Below are 19,718 nucleotides of genomic sequence, written 5' to 3'. Positions count from 1 at the left end.
AAATAATTGGCATGCCGCTAATATTAGTTATGGCGCTTGTTATCTCGAAAGAAGCACGGGAATCACCAAGTCATGTTTACCGTAATGAAAAATAATGGCCCGAAAGTTACATTAATATATGTGGATTTATTAATTTATTTTATCAATTTGTGGCGTGTCTTATTATATAGTGATCAAACCATAAAACAAATTTAAAAATCATTACTTAGTGATTCTGCGTTAAAATATACAATAAAATGAGGAGGAAAGATATTTTTATGTGTGTGACAATACTTTTCTAATTAGTGCAAAAAGAAAATCAGAAAGAAACAGGATAAAAATTACAGAAATATTTTTGTAGCCGTATGCTTTAAACTTATTTTTTATCATTCCATTTTTTATAGTTATACTATCAAGTGACAATGAATATATGTAAAATGGTAGGTCTTACACAAACTTTTCGTGTACAAAATCTAGGAATGTCCCTTGTTGTGGTCGTCTCTGTATAAAATAATTTGTTAGTAATTTCATTTATCTTTCAAATCGTAAAACAAAGACACTTGCTAAATCATTTACATACAACACATACTTATTAGATACTGATGTATTTTTCCACGTAACAGAATGGTGGATACCGATTAAGTATACAAGAAATATTAAATTTAAAATTCTGTCTAGTACCATACTTTTTGGGCGCGTCGGGTTTACCATTAACACCCTTTTCGTTTTATTAAAAAAAGTAACCTCTGTTGGGCGGGCCAAAATGCACCGCGATAATGACTTAGATGGCCTCGTCTAGATATATCAGGAAATTAGTATGGTATATCAGGAAATCACCCGTTTTTCTTGTTTCTTTCTTACATATAATTTAAATATAATGTCTAAAAGAAAAAGTTGCTCACCGAAGGATTTATCTTATCTTTTTTATTTAACTACCTATTTCAAGATTACTGTATATTTTCAACAATAACTTCCAAGAATATTTTTCTATGGAATTGTAATGACTGTTAACACTTAAAAAAAATAATTAATATTTATCGTAATTACTATACATTTGCGTAGCTCGAACTATAGATATAATAACAGGGCACGTGTGTAATCTAGAATCGCCTCTGTTACAAAACGCGCGAAGCGTTGGTTGTTATCGTATCGTCTTCACATCAGAAACTATCGTTTACACAAATAATTATCGCTTGTACACAGAGAAGAAACTATTACGTATATTTATATGCATATTATTATATAAACTATTATATAAGTAAATAATATCTATACTAAATTGCAGGTACATGTTCACAATAACTTTAGTAGCTAACATTAGTGTTGTTCTTTAATAGTATACTACGATTATTCTCTTACACACAAGCTGTCCACCGCTAGTTTTGCGTGGCCTTTTGTGGTTATAATTTCCTAAATCCATTTTTAAATCTTGTATATGCCAATAAAATACTATGGGAAAGTTTCATACCTATCAGAGATATAGTTTGAAAATATGCCTTCTTTAATAAACGCCGGCTTAAACTATTTCATTAATATCGCTTAGCTAACCTCTAGTTTGCAAAAAGAATATTCATATTATATTCAAAAAATTTATGAATTATGTTTCCTAGGATATCGTGATGAGTAAGTACATTTGTGAAAAACATAGGTATACAGACATAGATATTTACATAGATAGATTTGATTGACGACGTTGGACGAAAGCTTCTAATCGGCCCTTTTGAATTGGGCAATGGGCGTTCTACGGCTGAAATGATGACGACGATACACTATTCAAATACTTATTCATCATTTTCAAATAAATAATCTATTTCTATTACAATAATGGCAACGACAGTTTGCTAGTCAACAAAATGATATTATCACTTAATATGAATTAGTAATTATTATTTCTTACTCATTATAACCTTTAAATTGCATTTTACAATTTCCGATACATCCGTGTAACTGCAGACGTAAAACTTTATAATATTATACACAAATGTCCACTTTGACCCTGAATAATGTATTACTTATCAAAACAAATCATTTAATTAAAAAAGTCTTTCTTAAATTTATACGAAATTAAATATGATTATATTGTAAAAATTGAAATACATTTTAGGCTGTCATATTAAATAGATATATGTAATATTTAAAGATTTATGTCAACAGAAAGGATCTGCACAGGTGGCTGGTTTGTCTTCAATTTTTCTTCAGAGTTGACGTTAATCTTTCCTTTTCGTATATACATACATCTAGAGCATCTGCATTCGCTGTTGCTTGCGCGCGAGTATCGGATTTTATTGCCCATCAGAATCCGTTGGCCGTGTGTACCATTCACCCCCTCCAATTCTGATAAATCATATATCACAAGTTACGAGTAGTTACTATTAAAATATATCATCTATGTATCTATTAATAAGGAAAGAATTTATACCGATACTTATATGATTGTTAATCGATGTTTAAATCTGGCGAACATAGTATAACGATAGATTGGTTATAGATATGTATATAAAAAGTTGAAAAGTGTATATGTGTAGCTCGTGCGTCAGCTAAAAGCTTTTAAACCTTTTTACAATGCTTTTACACTATGTAAAAAATGACACTCAAATATGTTACATTATTTTTTTGTAATTACTTTCGATAATACAAAATTTAGTCAGACTGATGATAAATAATATAAATTAATTTTAATAATATATTCATAGTATTATTGCGTAGTTTGAAAAGTTTTTTCTTACTACACATTGATTTTGGATAAGGTGATTTAATTGACAGCAAATGAGCTATAAATGCACCCCTCTAAAGATTTTACATGCACAAAGAATCACTCTGTGTAAATAAATCGTAATTATACCTTGTATTTTTTTCAACTTTTTGATTCATATTAAAAGTCATTTTTAGGTATAATACCAGTTGCGTATAAATAAATATAATAATTATTTATTTGGGCCATTTCCTCTAAGCGTTGTACGTGGCACGTACATATGTTTAAAATATATGTGCCACGATATAAAATGATATGAAATAAAATTTATAAACCGTTTATAACACTTTATATATTTTTACTGTGTACGTAACACCGGAGATTAACGGATAACCTTGGTATATTTGTTTACATTTAGAAAATTATTAAAAGTGGGCTCTTCTCAGATCAGGGCACGTTTGAATTCAATTAGCCATATGTTTAACGTTAAAGTATGTCATAATACTAGAGTTTATTTGGTTCTAGTTTAATTATACCATGTTAAAATTCATAGTAATCATTATTAAAAAGCCCTAAGTGGATAATTATCATCGTGTCGGCCCATAGAAGACCATTGCAAGACATAGGTCTGCCCCAAAGATCCGTGATCGTTCAGATTTTATATTCCCAGAAATTATTGGCCTATCGTATTCCAAAAGAATTTCAGAGTAATAATTTTATATAATGTAATTAGAAATTGCTGTAAAAGTTAAACAGCTTTTTGTTGAGAAATAAGCTGTACATTCACCTAAAGCTTTTAAATGTATCATCCTGTATATCCATGAAATAAAAATACGACATAGTATACTTACCCGACATAGGTACTCCGTCGCAAATGCTAGATTTGTGACATGAACGTCCCGGTACGTTCATTTTGATGCATAATAACTTGTTCAAAGCCTGCAAAAATAATTTTCGAACTTCACACGCTGTTAACTTTAGTACAGGAAGAATTAGAATCGCGGTTATCATTTTACTATAAGTTTTTATTTATTACAATATTGTAGTTAAATCAGGTTATGAACGTGGCAAGAAAGGCGAGGTGCTGAAGGAGATCGAAACCGACAACAAGATGTACTCAGGAATTACCGAAGACCACCAGCGCGCTTCCTGGAAGATCAACCCCTAAAACATTGAACATTTTACGTAACGGAAGGTGTCTTTTTAGCACATGCCTAAAAAATGTATGAATTAAAGAAAGTTATTATGTTACTTTAAAGGAAAAAATACCAGAATTAAATAAAAGATTCTTCTATAATATAATAAATGTTATTTCTTACTAAAACAATTTCTCGATTAACTAAGGAATGCATTTACTTATTGATAAATTCACAATACCTGCTTGAATCCATGCCTGTATTTATTGTTCATGTAACAGTAGATGATTGGATTATAGCATGAGTGAGACATCGCAAGCCAGTGGCTCGCAAACCATATGTATGGCAATCCTGGCCAAGCCGTCCATTCTTCGTCTTGCCCATAAAACGTCCACAGCATCTAATTTTAAAGTAAAAATTATTACGAACAAATTTATTAACCCTAATGGAAATTATAATATCTGTTTTAAGGGTAGAAAACGTTAGTTACTTTATCCTTAAATATGTAAAAGACTGTGGTGTGAAGTTACCGCATTGCTAATCTGTAAGGAACAGCCAATCACGGAATGTTTGTGTTTGTGAAAATTACATGGCTATTCATGCACCTGAGGTAATAAAATCATGGAAAGTTCACAGTCGCACGGCGCATAAGTTATCATCTCTCTGTGGTTCGTCGACGATTTGATTATTTTAAGGTCAGTCGGGACTTGCGGGTTAGCGGACGATAAAATATGAAAATCGAATGGCAAGTACACGATAATCAAAGATTTATTCTTGATAAAAGATATACAGCATATGCAAAATAGATCGCTGCTACTGAATGATTACATTAGTTTAAGATTGTTACTACAAGACAAATTTTGATAAGGCTCATTGTCCGAGTGGAAAATATGATTATTATCAGGAAATATTTTAGGAAACACACAGAATGCTTATTTTAATACTTACTATTAAAATATTCAGCGGCAGCCAAGAAACTATGAACACTGCAACCACAGTCACCATCATCTTAATCATCTGAAAAATTATACTAAAGTTGAGAAAAAGTTAAAGGGATATAGGAGACATTTTCGTTAAAAATTTTAAACCATAATGAAAAAGAACTAAAAAAGATCATAAATAATCATAAAGATTTGCCTAGAAATGGCTGTAACTTTTTTAAGTAAACATATATAATGTTTCTGATGAAATATTAGAAAATTGCGACAGCAAATTGTTAGCTCAGACCAATCGACAAATTGAACTCGACCAACATCCATCAGCGTCTACGGACGAAGGTCTACGACCAATGTGTTTTTTGAAACATGGTATCTTCATTCCGAACCTCTCCGACAAGCTCACAGTAGCCTAATGAGCCATAAAAAGGGCTATATAAGAGATATCTTTACGACATTGAATGAAGAATACTGAGCGGATTCGGAAGTTAAAGTGACAGTGACATGCTCAGCCCATATAATGAGCAGAACATGGCCGCTGGGCCTTAAAGATTCTAGAGGGGAGATCAGGGTCCACCAAGCGTAGCTCAGGACGGTCACCCACAAGGTGGACAGATGACCTTGATGAGTTCGTCGCTAGATGCAGGCCGCTTTTAACCGGCTCCATTAAAAATCTATGAGGAAGAGCTATGTCTAGCAGTGATGTCCGCCAACTGAAATGATGAAGATATATTTCAGTGACTCGGGAAACCTATTTCAATTAAATTTAATAATATAAGTTTTTATTCTAATTTGCTATACCTGTACATAATACTTAATAACATTCTTTTAAATTAACTGCTGACTATAAATAATTAAACTCACCTTGAGTTTAGAACTCTGCATACGTGTGTCACGGTCCGATTGAGCTTCTCCGGGCGGTCGAACGGCCCAAACAACATAACCTATTCGAGCATATGTTCCAACGAGTGCAGTTAAAGGCAAAGCGAATTGCAAAGTCAACAAAGCTATTGTATATTGCTCGCTTCGTTTTTTATCGGTCCAATTCTCGGCGCATACGTAACTGATAAAAAAAATATTTGTTAACTACAATTACGACTACAATTATACTATTGTTACCACTTAGATACGTACGCATGAATGTTAATAAGTCTATGCTATATTATTATAATACTAACATATCCAATTACCGACCAAATATTTTCGGGATTATATCGCAAAATATACATCAAAAATAAATTGATATAAGCTTGTTGTCTTTCTATAGACTTCATAAAATTAGAAAGTCGTTTGTACGTATACAATACACACAAATGTAATGACTGTGAAGTTCATTAAACAAAAATAAAAAAAATAACTCCTGAAGATGCCCCGTGGAGGGGTGAAACACGTGTTGAGTGATTTAACGGTGGTAGTTGTGTAATTCGCATTGTTTGCCGCATGCGTATTTATCAGCGGGCTGGCGGGTGGTGCACTTTGTTGCACGACTATGACTGCATGTGCAGAAGTGCTAAATATTGGTCCTTTTCTTACTTAGGATGGACTTCCGCAAAATAACTCCTGATTCCATTAAATTAAAAATCAAGAGTTTTCAATATAAAATTTTAAGAATGTTCATGTCTATGCAAACATTAGATATGTAAGTAAATCAGCACAATGGTAATAATCTCATCGTTTCAGTTAGTAGCCTCCCACTACAAGGCACAGACCTCCTCCAAAAACACCAAAAGGAGAGATATTTTAATCGCCTCGCCTAGCTGGCAGGTTGGCGATCGCAGTAAAGTATGATACGCAGAGAACGCTACTGCCCACGGGAAACTTGTTTGCGAGCACGTGGTAGTCCCATATAATTAAAGTACAATTGAGTCAAATTCGCGACCTACGAGGTCTCAATCCTCTACCGCTGGGCTAGCATGGCTCAAGGTACTAATTTAGAAAGTCTTAATTACAAAATTCATATGTATAATGAGATATGTATATTTTAATAACTTACACATCACACGCTAAATGCCACAAAGAAGGCTTCTGTAGTTGTGATACTATAGGTATGGGTAATGCCGTGGCTAGTGCACCGCTCCAAACGGCGATCACGATTGCTTTCGCAGCTAATTTACCCAACCGTTGCTTTAAAGGATGTAAAATTACCACGTATCTATCTATGGAAATTGCAAGGAGGGTGTATGCGCTCACGAGTACTGATACAGCTTGAGAATAATTTACGACGTGGCACATGACGTCACCAAACGGCCAGTAACGTAGTACTAAAACAGGCACGAAAGAAAATGGCACACAAAACAATGTCATTAGAATATCACCAACAGCTAAATTTACGATAAAATAATTCGTCACTGTTTTCATCCTCGGCGAAGTGTGAACAACGAAGCAAACTAATCCATTGCCCGTTAGAGCTATAACGAAAACTGCACTGTACATGATGTAGACCACAGTTCGGAAAGATGTGGATGTTAAGAAATCATCAGATGTGTCTTCGAAAATGCATACTATCGTATTTTCAAATGTAGTTAAGTTATACAGGTAGGTATTATTAACGAAATCTTCATTCTCGCTTTCCGCCTGGTCATATTTTTCGGTAAAGCTTTGAACCGTCGAAGTTAGGGAATGAAACATGCTGGATTACAAGTTTTCCATGATATAGCGTGGATTATCTGAAACAAAACGTTAAAAACTCACATTATCATTTTTTTTAAATGTAAGCCATGTAGCAAATCATTTTGTTAATAAAGCGATTTTCAAACACATGCAACAATTTATATAAAGAATAATGTTTTCGTAAATAATATTGCGCAAACAATGTGTGTTGTGTTGTGTTGACTATAACTTTTATATAATTTTAATAATTAATGATTTGATACCAAAAAAGGACATAATTTTTTTCGGGATGAGTTTTTATTTTCTTTCTAATGGCTCCTGTTACTGCTCTCGTACTCACTTTCTTGTAGCAGGGTTTGATACTCTTTAATGATTTTTCACTTTCTTTTCCTTATATTTCTGTACTCTTCTATCATTCTTCGTGCGATCTATTTTTTTTCTTTTTTCATTCCACAATTTCCTATCATTCTTTTTCATACTTATTTCCTTTCAATCATCCCCTCACTTCCTTTCCCTCGTTTCTCAAATATCACAGATCCGGGTTATATAACATTTCTTTACCTGAATTGAAATTTAATGCTATTTTACAGCCTTATTTAATATGCTAATTTATTACTAGTTATCACTATTTATCACAGTTTCCAGTTTTTATTTTATTAACTTATATTATTTTTGGTGTTTATTGTTTTTTCCTAGTTCATTTAATTCTAGTTTTATTATTCTTTTCTCTACCCTCTGTTTATTTGGCTGCTTACCCGACCTGTGTCAGTTTCGTTTCTTTTAATTGCGTCCTCCGCTATCTTTCTGAAGCATTTGAGCAACTTTGGCCTCCTTTGAGACATCTAAAGCCTTTGATAAAGCTAAAAATTAATATTTAAAAAAAGATATTAATCAGACCAAACAAAATTCTTCATACAAATATATTTGTATATTGAACACTGTATGGACGTAAATTTACATAATAGTGACTCGCGTCAAATGAAATAAATAATACGAGATCACTGAGTCTTTTTCGATTACATTATTTTACCCTTGATTTTATAAAAAAAACATACGTCACTGGTAATATATGGGGTAAAAACAATTCCATTTCACATTCAAATCCATCGCAGCTATGAATTATAAAAAAATATTTAGTACACCCGGACTAAATATTTTCCTCTTCATTCTTTCTTCGTTTCTCTAAGACGAGCGAATCATTTATTTGACCGGAGATGACGAGGCGAAAGCAATGAAAGCCTTATTCCGTTAATCTTTTAAAATTTTGAGAATAGGACTTCGTAACGAAATCTGTTACATTTTAAGGGTGAATACTTTCATCGTTCAATTAAGTGAAGCCAGGGACAGCAACTTGAGATGATCTCTTGCTGTTACAGCACAAGGGTGCTAAGAACAACAACCTGATGCATGCGAAACGCAGGCCAAAGCTCATCCCGGGGGTACCCTAAGTTTTAAAGGAAATACCGGGGACTCTAGAAATACTTACGGACCACCACCAAGAAGGTTTTAGTAGATAGGAGTCAGACATAACTCTGATAATTTTTCTTCACATCATAAGAAAAGAAGAAAATCAAAAACAATAGAATTTGAGAGAACTACACGATTTTTAACAGAAGAGATAACCGTTAAAATAGTTATTTTTTTAACAATATAATCTAATTTATTTATTTAGATATACTTTTAATAGATTCAACTATTTTCTTTAAATAGGTTTTAGTGAATGCCTTTTTTCTAAATCAAATGTAAATAAATTATATTTTAAAGACATATTGGAAAATCAAATATGAAAGTGGCTAAATTAACATGCTCTTTGCGTTCAAATACTCAGTTGCACTATTTAGGGGTAATGATTTTACACATATTTATTAAATAATAAAGGACCAATATCTAGCCACCTCCGCACATGCAGTGGTTGTCGTGCATGAAAGTGCACCGCCCGCCAGCCCGCTCGTAAATGCGCATGCGACAGACAATAAACACCGAGTCTGCACTGTTAGCACTAATCTGTGTAACAACTCCTGAAGATGCCCCGTGGAGGGGTGAAACACGTGTTGAGTGAATTTACGGTGGCGGTTGTGTAGTTGGCATTGTCTGTCGCATGCGCATTTACGAGCGGGCTGGCGGGCGGTGCACTTTCATGCACGACAACCACTGCATGTGCGGAGGTGGCTAGATATTGGTCCTTTATTATTTAGGATGGACTTCCGCAATGTAACGCCTGAATCCATTAAAAAATTACATATTTATTACGTAGAAAATTCACTGGAATCATGTATTAACACCAATAACCAACATGTAGATCCTAATTAAAATGAAACATATTTCTTTAATTTTCTTTTTGTAGAAAATTATTATAACACTTATCGCAAAAATGAACAATCCCAGCACGTCAGCGCGCGCGAATATCAAATGTGAAAGGCTTTATCATATCTTTGTACGTTCAACGGCATAAAGTTATTACCTTTGTTTCTTTTTCTGAAAGCAGATAAATACAAACTTATTTATAGTGCTCGTATTAAGGTGTTATTGTATAGTTATAAATATGTATATATATGTTATAGTACTGTACATTCTAAGAAAATTTAATTTATACATTTTACAATATGAGGAGTTTTTGAACGAAATATTATAATACATTTGTTAATAGGTACGCTATTTGTACACTTTTTATATTAATGTAATTTTAGTCTGCAACACAAAAAAATAAATTAATTATAAACATAAACCTATAAAAACACAAACGAAAAATACGCGACATACCTGCGTTAAGATAATTCCTATACTTATTATATTTTAGTTTTTTCTTACTTCTTTATATACATATATAAGAGATTTTCACTTATGTAAGGACTCATCACGATATCTCTTGGAGTTATAAGGCTCAGAGATTAAATAAGAATATTCCTTTTGCCGAGTAGAGGTCAGCTAAGAGCGCTCTTTGAGAAATTACACGCGCAAGCGGAGTTAGAGGGTCAAAATTAAGGGGGACAACTAATAACGGAGTTAAACCTAAAAAGGTTTTGGGGGATTCATTTGAAAAGTATTAGACAATTAAGTAATAAATTACTCAGTGTCTCCAGAAAAGTAATTGAATTAGCTATGACATATTTCAGTTTAAAACATGGAAAGCGATAAACCACACGAGTATCTACGCAGATGCCCTCCTAAATGTATTTACGAGTAGAGTAAGTAAATTAACTGAATAAACTTCACCGCTTCAATTAAATAAAATCATCAAATGTATAAATTAGTAAAATGATTTATTATATTTTTAACTTCTGACGGTTTCAAAATATAAAGGAATATTACACATGAAAATTCTGTAAAGGGTAGAAAGAGAAAACTTAAAGTTGGACATCGATCATTCCCCTCTAAGCATACACACTCGATATTTTCCTTTAAGTGAAGAAAGTATACCTCTATGTTCACAGTCTATTTCTCTAATTAAATAAAAATGACGAAAGGGTAAGTTTGTTACATTATCCAATGAATACATCCTAATCATTTCCATTGAATACATCTAAATGTCCCATCCATGTAATAACTAGTATGTAATCGTACAATTGGTCAGATAAATTATCTGCGTTTGGGGCTAGACGTAAAAGCCAGGACATTAAATGGTACAATAAAACCTAAAGTGGTTTGATAACATTTTAGGACAACGCGTTCTGTAACAAAAAGCCGCATAGATGATAAACTTTCAAAAAAGTTTCATATGAATCAATAAGTTATTTGCATTTGGGCGTTAGAAAATAATATATTTTCTTTTTGACAACTATTTTATAGCGCTATAAGGAGCTTCTTTGCCTTTCGTGGGCGTTTATTGGCTGACATGATGTAGATCATCACGAAATTAATTTCAATTGTTTTTGTTAGGGAATAAGCGCAGCATAGGACGTTCACTCACAAGGAGGACAGACAACCTTGTCCAAGTCGAGTAAAAAAATATATTTAAAAATTGCAAGCTTGTGATACATAACTCGAAAGATGAAGTAATATCAACAATCGCATACTGTAATAATGTTCAGCGATTTAATAAGAAATATACATATTTTAGCTTATATACATAGGTTTTTAGGTATACGAATTTACTTCGAAAACTTTAATTAATACAACAGCTTAACAAAGTCATCTGTCAAAATTTACCAGACGTAATCAGATTTTGTAATATTACTGCTAAATCTACAGTCCTACATTTTTATAGATTTGCCATAAATTTTTAACAAATTGAATCGCCCCGATGATATAATTTATCTAACTAAATTATTTATTTTTTTATTTTTGTCTGTACTGTGTTCACAAATGTGTGTCGTCTTATTCAATCGACAGTTCACTACAAAGCATTTGTACGCCAATCTGTGTGGATTGTCACAATCAAGTTGATTCAATAAAATACATGTATACGGGCACCAAGGATTTTGTAAGGTATTTACATATTATTTAAGAAACATTTGTGACACAAGTGATAAATTCTATAAATACCTTTCATTAAACCCGTGTATACTTCTCACAAAATAAATTGCACCATTGAATTTAAATGAAATCATATTTTCATTCAAGCATGTAAAAATATTCTACTGTTAATGCGCTATACAAATTTATCGCTGATAAAAAAAGAAAAAAATGTTATGTGGCAAAAATGTAAAAGGCCTTATTATTAGCAAATCAGTAAAAAGGTCAAACCGCAAGTGACAAGTGTTGTAGATTTCGATTTTTCCATACCACTGAGATAATAATCAAAGAATATCAGAATAATTTGTTCACTGACCTTAGCACAGGACTATTGGATAAAGAATATAAATTAACGTCTAATCGTCGGTTTATACGGATATAATTACTAAAACTTAAGAAGTATATATTTTTCTCTCTCTCTCTCTTCAAATTTGCCCTGCGATTGGTAGTTTAGTTAGCAGACCAGATAACGTGCAGTGCAGGTGGATGTTGGGACTTTATGGTTCTGGAGAAATCCCCAAAATATACGGGTGACACTTATGTCCAGCAGAGATTGATAACGATGATGTTGGTTGATGAATTTTTTGGGAACATAAAAATAAAAAGTCGCTTGCTGGAATTGTTCCGAAAGAAAAGAACCAGAGATTTGCTTTACCCGATAAAATGATATAGTTAATATGAAAGGGTTGGTAATATATCTACATGTTTTTAAATATTCTCATTTTTACTTAAATATTTTTACGCTTCAATAAGTACATCAAACACTTTTTCCTGTATGAAAACGCCCCAAGCGTTTATGTATAGAAAAAAAACTTTACTGTATCTTTGAAAATTTTAGTTGGAAGCTATATGTCGTTGGGAATGTTCAGTCGCAGAATATCCATTTTTTTCAACCAGTCACAAACGTTCATAAAAAACTCGAATTGAATCCGTATCTCGATAGGTGATAAATTGCCTTTCTACAACTTACGACCTAAGTTCATATGAAAAACATCGCAAGGTTTCGATGTGCTCAAGAACATCTCTCGCAGCACAGCTAACAGATATTCGATTTATTAATATATTGAAAAAACGTCATCTCTAAGTGGCGCTTAAAACGGAAGGAAGAATCTGGAAGTTATTGACACCGGAATAAGCTGTCACTTTAAAGGCTTTCGTTTGGCAAAAATTGTGGAAAATGTGTTTATGAAAACGAAACGAATTAATCGTTATTCCCAATAATTCATATCAAAAGATATGGAAACCTGTTGCCATTTAACTATTCTTAAATAATTGCTTATTCCTGCTAATCTACACACAATTACAGAGCGTAGGCAATAGGCTAGTGGTATGCTCGTGACAGAAACAGTTATAACGAAGTAAATCTCAAATAACCCATTAATCATCATAGCCCCGATTGGCAAGTGGAGGTGACGGTGGGCAGGCCACGTGGCACACAGAATTAATTGCCGTTGGAACCTTAAATTTAAATTTACTATTTTTACTCTTTAATTAATTACAATGTTTTATTATATATACCGCAATCGATAGTACCAAGTTAAAGAAAAAAAAAATCAAGAACACCGTGTAATGTATATATTAAAAACTTATAGTCCTTTTTTAAATAGAGAGTTTTTCTTATTATAACATGCACAAACTAACAGCACTCGATTAGGAAATTCTTTAATTTACAGTAATATTTAAAAATCGGTCACATTAATTTTTTTGACACGGATCGTTATGATTTTTTTTGTGTAACTATCACTAAACTACAGAAATTTCTAAGCAGGACGTCGTTTAACAACCCTTTGTACATGATAAATTAAGTCCAAAAAACGGAACTATCTTGTCATTTTATTTAACACACATTTTTTACTTAGTGATATACGCCCTCTAAAAAATCTTCGATAAAGACTGTCACATATTAACAAAGCTGCAGATCATTACTACACCATTCTACATTTTACCCCCATATAATGAGTTTGATTTATAAACATGTCCACAATCCATATTACGTAATCTTCAAAAATAAAATTTTTCTGATAGATTTAATTTAAGAACAAATGCAAATTATATTTGAGAAAATACTTTACATTTTATAAACAAATTTTTTGTTCAAAATTACTCTTCTTAATTATAGCATATCGCAAATACGAATGCAATTCAACAAATAATTGTCATCATAATTCGGTTAGACAACAAAACGAATATTCCGTGTTACCCCTCAAGTCATTTGCTTTATCTGTTTGCTTAGCTCAAAATAAATTCGCACTGGGACGATATATGAAGAGGTAATAATGACAGCCATTAGGGACATTTGATAATCTAAACACAACAATTCATCAGTTCATGAAAAAGATTGTTATATATTGTTATGCTTTGTGTAATGCTCAGTCTAGTACAACATAATATTTACCTAAATATTTGCTAAATTATATTCCCATATTTTAATATTTCAGAATACACTGCCATTATTAGTTTTCAGGATTATTATTTAACTAAAACATTCAATTATTTTTAACAGTATATGCATTAACAAACATTTTCGACCGACGCTATTATTATAAAATATTTCACATATTACACGAACTGTTTTTAATATTGTAATAGAGAAACATATAAACATAATTAAAGAGGTTTTGGTTTTAAATTTTATTATATTTATTATAATAAAATAATGTAACAACGCCGTTTACATGTGCACATCGTTACATGGGTGACACACAAATGATTAAATTGTACTTTAAAATAAGCTATTCTTCAAGATATTTTAATAATTTGGTTAAATCTTTGGTCAATATGTTCATGTGAACCGATTAGCGGCTAGGTGCATTTCCAAACAGTTTAGTTTAATATATTATGTTTCCGAAAAGAGAAACCGGGTATCGAGAGGATCTTCGGAATCTATTAAGTTGGATCGGTTTAAAATATTCGAGTTTTGAATACTGTTAAGAAATATTTTCTATTCAAATCTGAGATCCAATATACTCCTTCTAAAGGCGAGTGACTTTAATTTAAAGGAAGTTAGTTGTCCACTATAGAACTACATCTTTAGTGTAGGAAAAGATCGTGGCTATATCCACAGATGATTATATAATATTTGTAAAAACTTTTCCTTAAAATCAATATCAGAAACATACAATCTCATGTTAAATAACGACAGCTAATTATATAATAAGCAAGTGATAACAAATCATCATATACCTATTTACACATTTTTAGAAAGGTGAACTTAATTTATAAATGTATCAAGTTTGTAAAGTTGATTGTCATTAAAATAAAAATAGCACCGTAGTCAAGTAACAGACAAGGATCAGAATTCTCTACTAAAATTCCTACAAATTTCGTTTAAATTCTAAACCTTCGAGCTTTGCAGAAATATAAAATATATATACACAAAAACTAAAGATTAGACAATTTATGCACTTTAATCAAGCATTTTTGTTAATTTATAAAAATAAATAGCAACTGTACTGTAATTGTTTTGCGATAACGCTCGATAAACTTAGGACGCATAAAAAGATGGCGATGGAGCAGAGAAAAGATTTTCTCTTTTACTACCGCCATAAACAATAATTACGTCGTAACATAACAACAGCCTACAGTAGAACGCCACAGAAATTACAAGCCTCAGCTTTAACCGTTTTCTGCAAGATAAAGAGTTCTACTCTTCAAGTATTAAATGAAGTTAATTTTCTTTCATCATCATTTTCGATCGGACGAAAGATTTCCACTACGATTAAAAGAAAGCGGCCTGCATCAAGCGTTTTCAGGTGACCTGAACAAGGTCATCGGTCCGTTTTGTAGATGTCTTATGTAGCGCTTGCCCGTTGTCTCCAAAAGGCAACAGGCTTAGGGCAACAGCGACCATCTGTACTGCGCGCTATGTGGCCTACTCACTGTCACTTCAATTTGCTAATCCGCTGGGGTATGTCAGTCACTTTTGTACATCTAAGGATCTCCCCATTCCTAACTGCTAGTTATAACAATTAATAAAAATAATGACACGTTTATTTACTTCACGATTTAATTACAACGTGGTCGTGCCATTAACGTCGCAGGCTAATTTTGTATTTCTAGAGGTCTTTACAAGAGTACCTTAAACAAAGTAATTGTCTTGACACGTAAACTGCAGTAGTGCAAAAAATTTATAGATATTACAAAAATGATTAATTAAGTCGAACTAAATTCCATAAATAAATAAATGTGTTATTACATTTTGATTGTACTCAACAATATAGTTAATGAACAAACAATTACATAATCTTTTGTGTAGATTAACGGGAACAATATAACTGAAATCTTTAACGTGACACATTCCACTTTGTAAGAAGAATTTGATTTTTCGAGATTTTTTGAGATTCATCATCATATGAATCTCATTCATATAAAGTTATTCAATTAACATAATTTAGTTGGAAAAATTATATGTTATATATGGGATGATTAGTTAGTAAATGTTTTAAAATGAAGAATGTATAACACAAGTATCAACGAAAAGCTTTAAAGCTTTTACAACAATTGCCAATCAACGCTACGCTGATTTCTTTTTGTTAAAATGCGATAAACCAATTTATTCTATTAGTTATGTCCCAAACATGACCAAGCTGTGAACAATAATATATTTTAATAAATTGCTATCCGAATGTTGAAAACGCTTTTACTTATACTATTATAATTGTTATTCATAGTTACTAAAACCATTGAATTTTTGATAAGATGTACCTATAACCAGCCGTCTTGTTTACAGGAAATCCCAAAATATGCAACATGAATATTAAATAATATTAAAAGTCTTAAACATATGTATTATTATAAATATTGAACATTTTTAATTAATACTTTTAAGTATGTTATACTCCATTCAAAAATGTTTAGACAATTGTTTATTTGGTTTGGAAATCGATCTGACGAAATGTGGAAAAATAAAAACTCGTATTATTATGTTACCACGGATTGGTTAACAAATTAACTGACAATATGGCCGGCAGGTACTCCAGAATTAACATCCCTTGAAAATGTTGTGTGAGGATAGGTGCTATTGATTTATAAATAAAATAATGTATCCGTTCAGCAGAAATTCCTATCTGAATTAATTAAGGTACGATTTCTTTATTTCGCATAACACTCGATCGCACTGTATAGTCAAATTCGTATTGTAGCTGTATTTTTAAACTTACAATCCACATTTCCTCATGATCAAACTTTTGACATGTGTTTCGTATTTTCAGTTTTAAATAACATTTTTAACCGCCACGTGTACAAAGTATATCAATCACCTAAAGTCGCAAAATTATTTGAAATTGAGACGGATCATTATGATATAGAGAAAATGAATTTTAAGCATTTAAGTTTGAGATTTGAACGTTTTTAATTAAGTAGTTATTAGTCACAAAGTCAAAGTTATTTCTTAGGTTAGCACTAACGTTTCTAAGGTCAAAAATCAGCGAATCACTTATCTACTAAATATATGTATAGTTAGAAAACAAAATTAGTCTAAAATACTTCGTTGTGACAATCAAGATAAACTTCCGTATCAATACAATTTAAAATTGTTTTATTTTTTCACCGCACAACTAAATAAAGTTGTGGTTATAATGTTTTAGTCGTCATGCGAAATTTTCATTATAGTTGTAAACGAATAAATATGAAGTATATAAAAGAATATCAATATAAGCACAAATTATATACATATAATAAATAACAACGACTTTGAGCAAATGATCCGATAGAGTTATATTACAAATTAGTTAACACAACACATGAAACAAATAAAGACATACTTAACACTTAAACATTACATTAGGTAAAAGGCCTTGTAAAAATATTGTACGTTGCAAATTTAGAGCACACTTATGTACATAAAAACAAACAGAAAACTTACCAATTTAGTCTATGATATAAACATATAAGATGATAGTAATTAATATCTTAACAAATCGTAGCGTTGACATATTCTTCAAATAATAGAATATTATATTTGGAAAACACTTTTATTAATTTTAGAAGAATAAACATACCTGTAGAACAAATATCAGTCACCAAACCACGATGTCGTTTTAAATGCATTAATTTATTTGAACGTTTAATAAAGTGTTCTATATTTAAAAAAAATAAAAACTCTCACTTGGTTGTAACGGCCAGTTTTATATGATATTTTTAAATATTTTTTAAAATTTTTAATAGGTACAGAAACTCATTTCATGCAATTCTCACTTTTAACTTTAAAATATTAACGCACTTTCGAAATTTTAGTGACGATAGGTTTTAGCCGGTACGCCCGCCTGCGGTATTGAGGCGAATGAAGCTTTCCATTCTACGTGAGAGCGCATGCTTGGATTTTTTTAATTTTGAAACGGATAAACTTATTACTTAGTTAGTTATAACATAAATATTAATCAATGTATGTAGTGGGTCCTGAACATTACCATAAACGGTATTATAAAAAAGTAGTTCTAATTCTCGAACGAGGCATTTAATTTTTGGCGGGAACTTTACGAACTATATTACTCTTACGATTCGACTCTTTAGATTTACATTCTTTAGACATCGCTGTTAGGTATGCCAAATTATGAGAACTATAAAGCCATTTATATGAAATAAATCTGATTAGTGTTACAAGTGTTTATTTATTTTGATTCTAATTTAAAAGAATTTAATTTTACCAGACTGTTTTGATTGTACTTTTATAATTTAACCTAAATCGTTATAATAATTTACAACACGTAAGTAAATAATTATCGATTTACGGGAGTCACACACACAATATTATTACAATTAAATACTCACACATTATTCAAGCTCACTTAGGGTAATAAAGGGTCTAATTATAAAAAAATCTATAGCTAAACAAATTTATGAAGGTCTTTTTGAGAAGAGCCATAAAATGAACTATTTTACGACCTGTAAACGGCGGAAAATTTATTAGTACTTTTGATGGCTCGGATGAAACGTGTCACGTTAATTTGTACATTCTTGGAAATAACTGCGCAGTTTAATATTACAAGTAAGCAGTAAGTATTTTTTCTATCTTTTCGTCTATGATTATTATAAGTGGAATTTTTAGATTCACATGGTTATACACGATGATTACAGGTATTAAAGCTTTAATAGTAAGCAAAAAGCTGTAAATATTTTACACCAATTTCTAACTTAGTTCTTTTTCAACTAACTATAAAGTATAAAGTTTGCTGAGAAAGGTAGTGTACAAAAAATTTTATGTAGTAAACCGGAGTTTAAAACACCTTTTCTTACTGTATCATTGTTACGTCTTTTATTATTTCTGAAACTATTGATTTTTTTGATAGCGTTATTATATAGATAGATAGATATTAACTCTTTCAAAGCTTTCAATTCTATGCAAATCACCCTGTACAAGATACAATGTCGAATTTATGTGCATATACTTATACTAACGTGTATATACTCCTATACTCACTTTTCCATTAATAAATATACGAATATTAAAGAACTAAGTAACTAATAAGTATGAACCAAACAAATATCAATCAAAACGCCTAAGAATTAGTGATCTTTCTGAGAAATGTTTTTACAGAGAAAAGAATAAGACCTTATACCTAATATACAATAATGACGGAAATATTTTGTTTGTGATTTATAATATTCTTTACTTACATGGGAGCGGAAATTAAATAAAAATAAATATTAATTTAACGAAGCACTGAAGAGAAATGGATTTAAAAGTACTAGGGTTTATAAACTGATCATGAAGACAGGAAACCATTAAAATTTTTCAAATAATAAATTTTAATAAATCTTAAATTACATAATATTGAGCAGTGGTAGTCAAGGGGTAAAGGACTGTTGGCTTGCGATCATAGGTCGCGGGTTTAATTCCAGGGATACAATCGTAAATAATTTATTCGCAGCGTATTCATTATATATGATTACCACTGCTCATCAAAAGTTTCCAGA

At 31.4% G+C, this 19,718-nt stretch overlaps 1 protein-coding gene across 1 annotated transcript; it reads right to left on the bottom strand.

The window, feature by feature from the left end:
• Positions 1-2,113: 2,113 nt before the first annotated feature.
• On the bottom strand, positions 2,114-7,370 carry LOC137931840 (RYamide receptor-like). The gene is made up of 6 exons (XM_068775351.1): positions 6,736-7,370; positions 5,607-5,805; positions 4,756-4,824; positions 4,049-4,207; positions 3,523-3,610; positions 2,114-2,313 (listed from the first exon to the last, which is right to left on the bottom strand). The coding sequence occupies exons 1-6, from the start codon at positions 7,368-7,370 to the stop codon at positions 2,114-2,116; spliced, it is 1,350 nt and encodes a 449-aa protein (XP_068631452.1).
• Positions 7,371-19,718: the final 12,348 nt, after the last annotated feature.

Source organism: Battus philenor, unplaced genomic scaffold (genome assembly GCF_028537555.1).
Source record: "Battus philenor isolate CCGP_79_NKW_IND1 unplaced genomic scaffold, ilBatPhil1.0.hap1 SCAF_8, whole genome shotgun sequence".
In the NCBI taxonomy this organism is placed as follows: domain Eukaryota; kingdom Metazoa; phylum Arthropoda; class Insecta; order Lepidoptera; family Papilionidae; genus Battus; species Battus philenor.
Note: the sequence above shows the minus strand (reverse complement) of the source record. Positions and strands in the feature narration are given on the sequence as shown.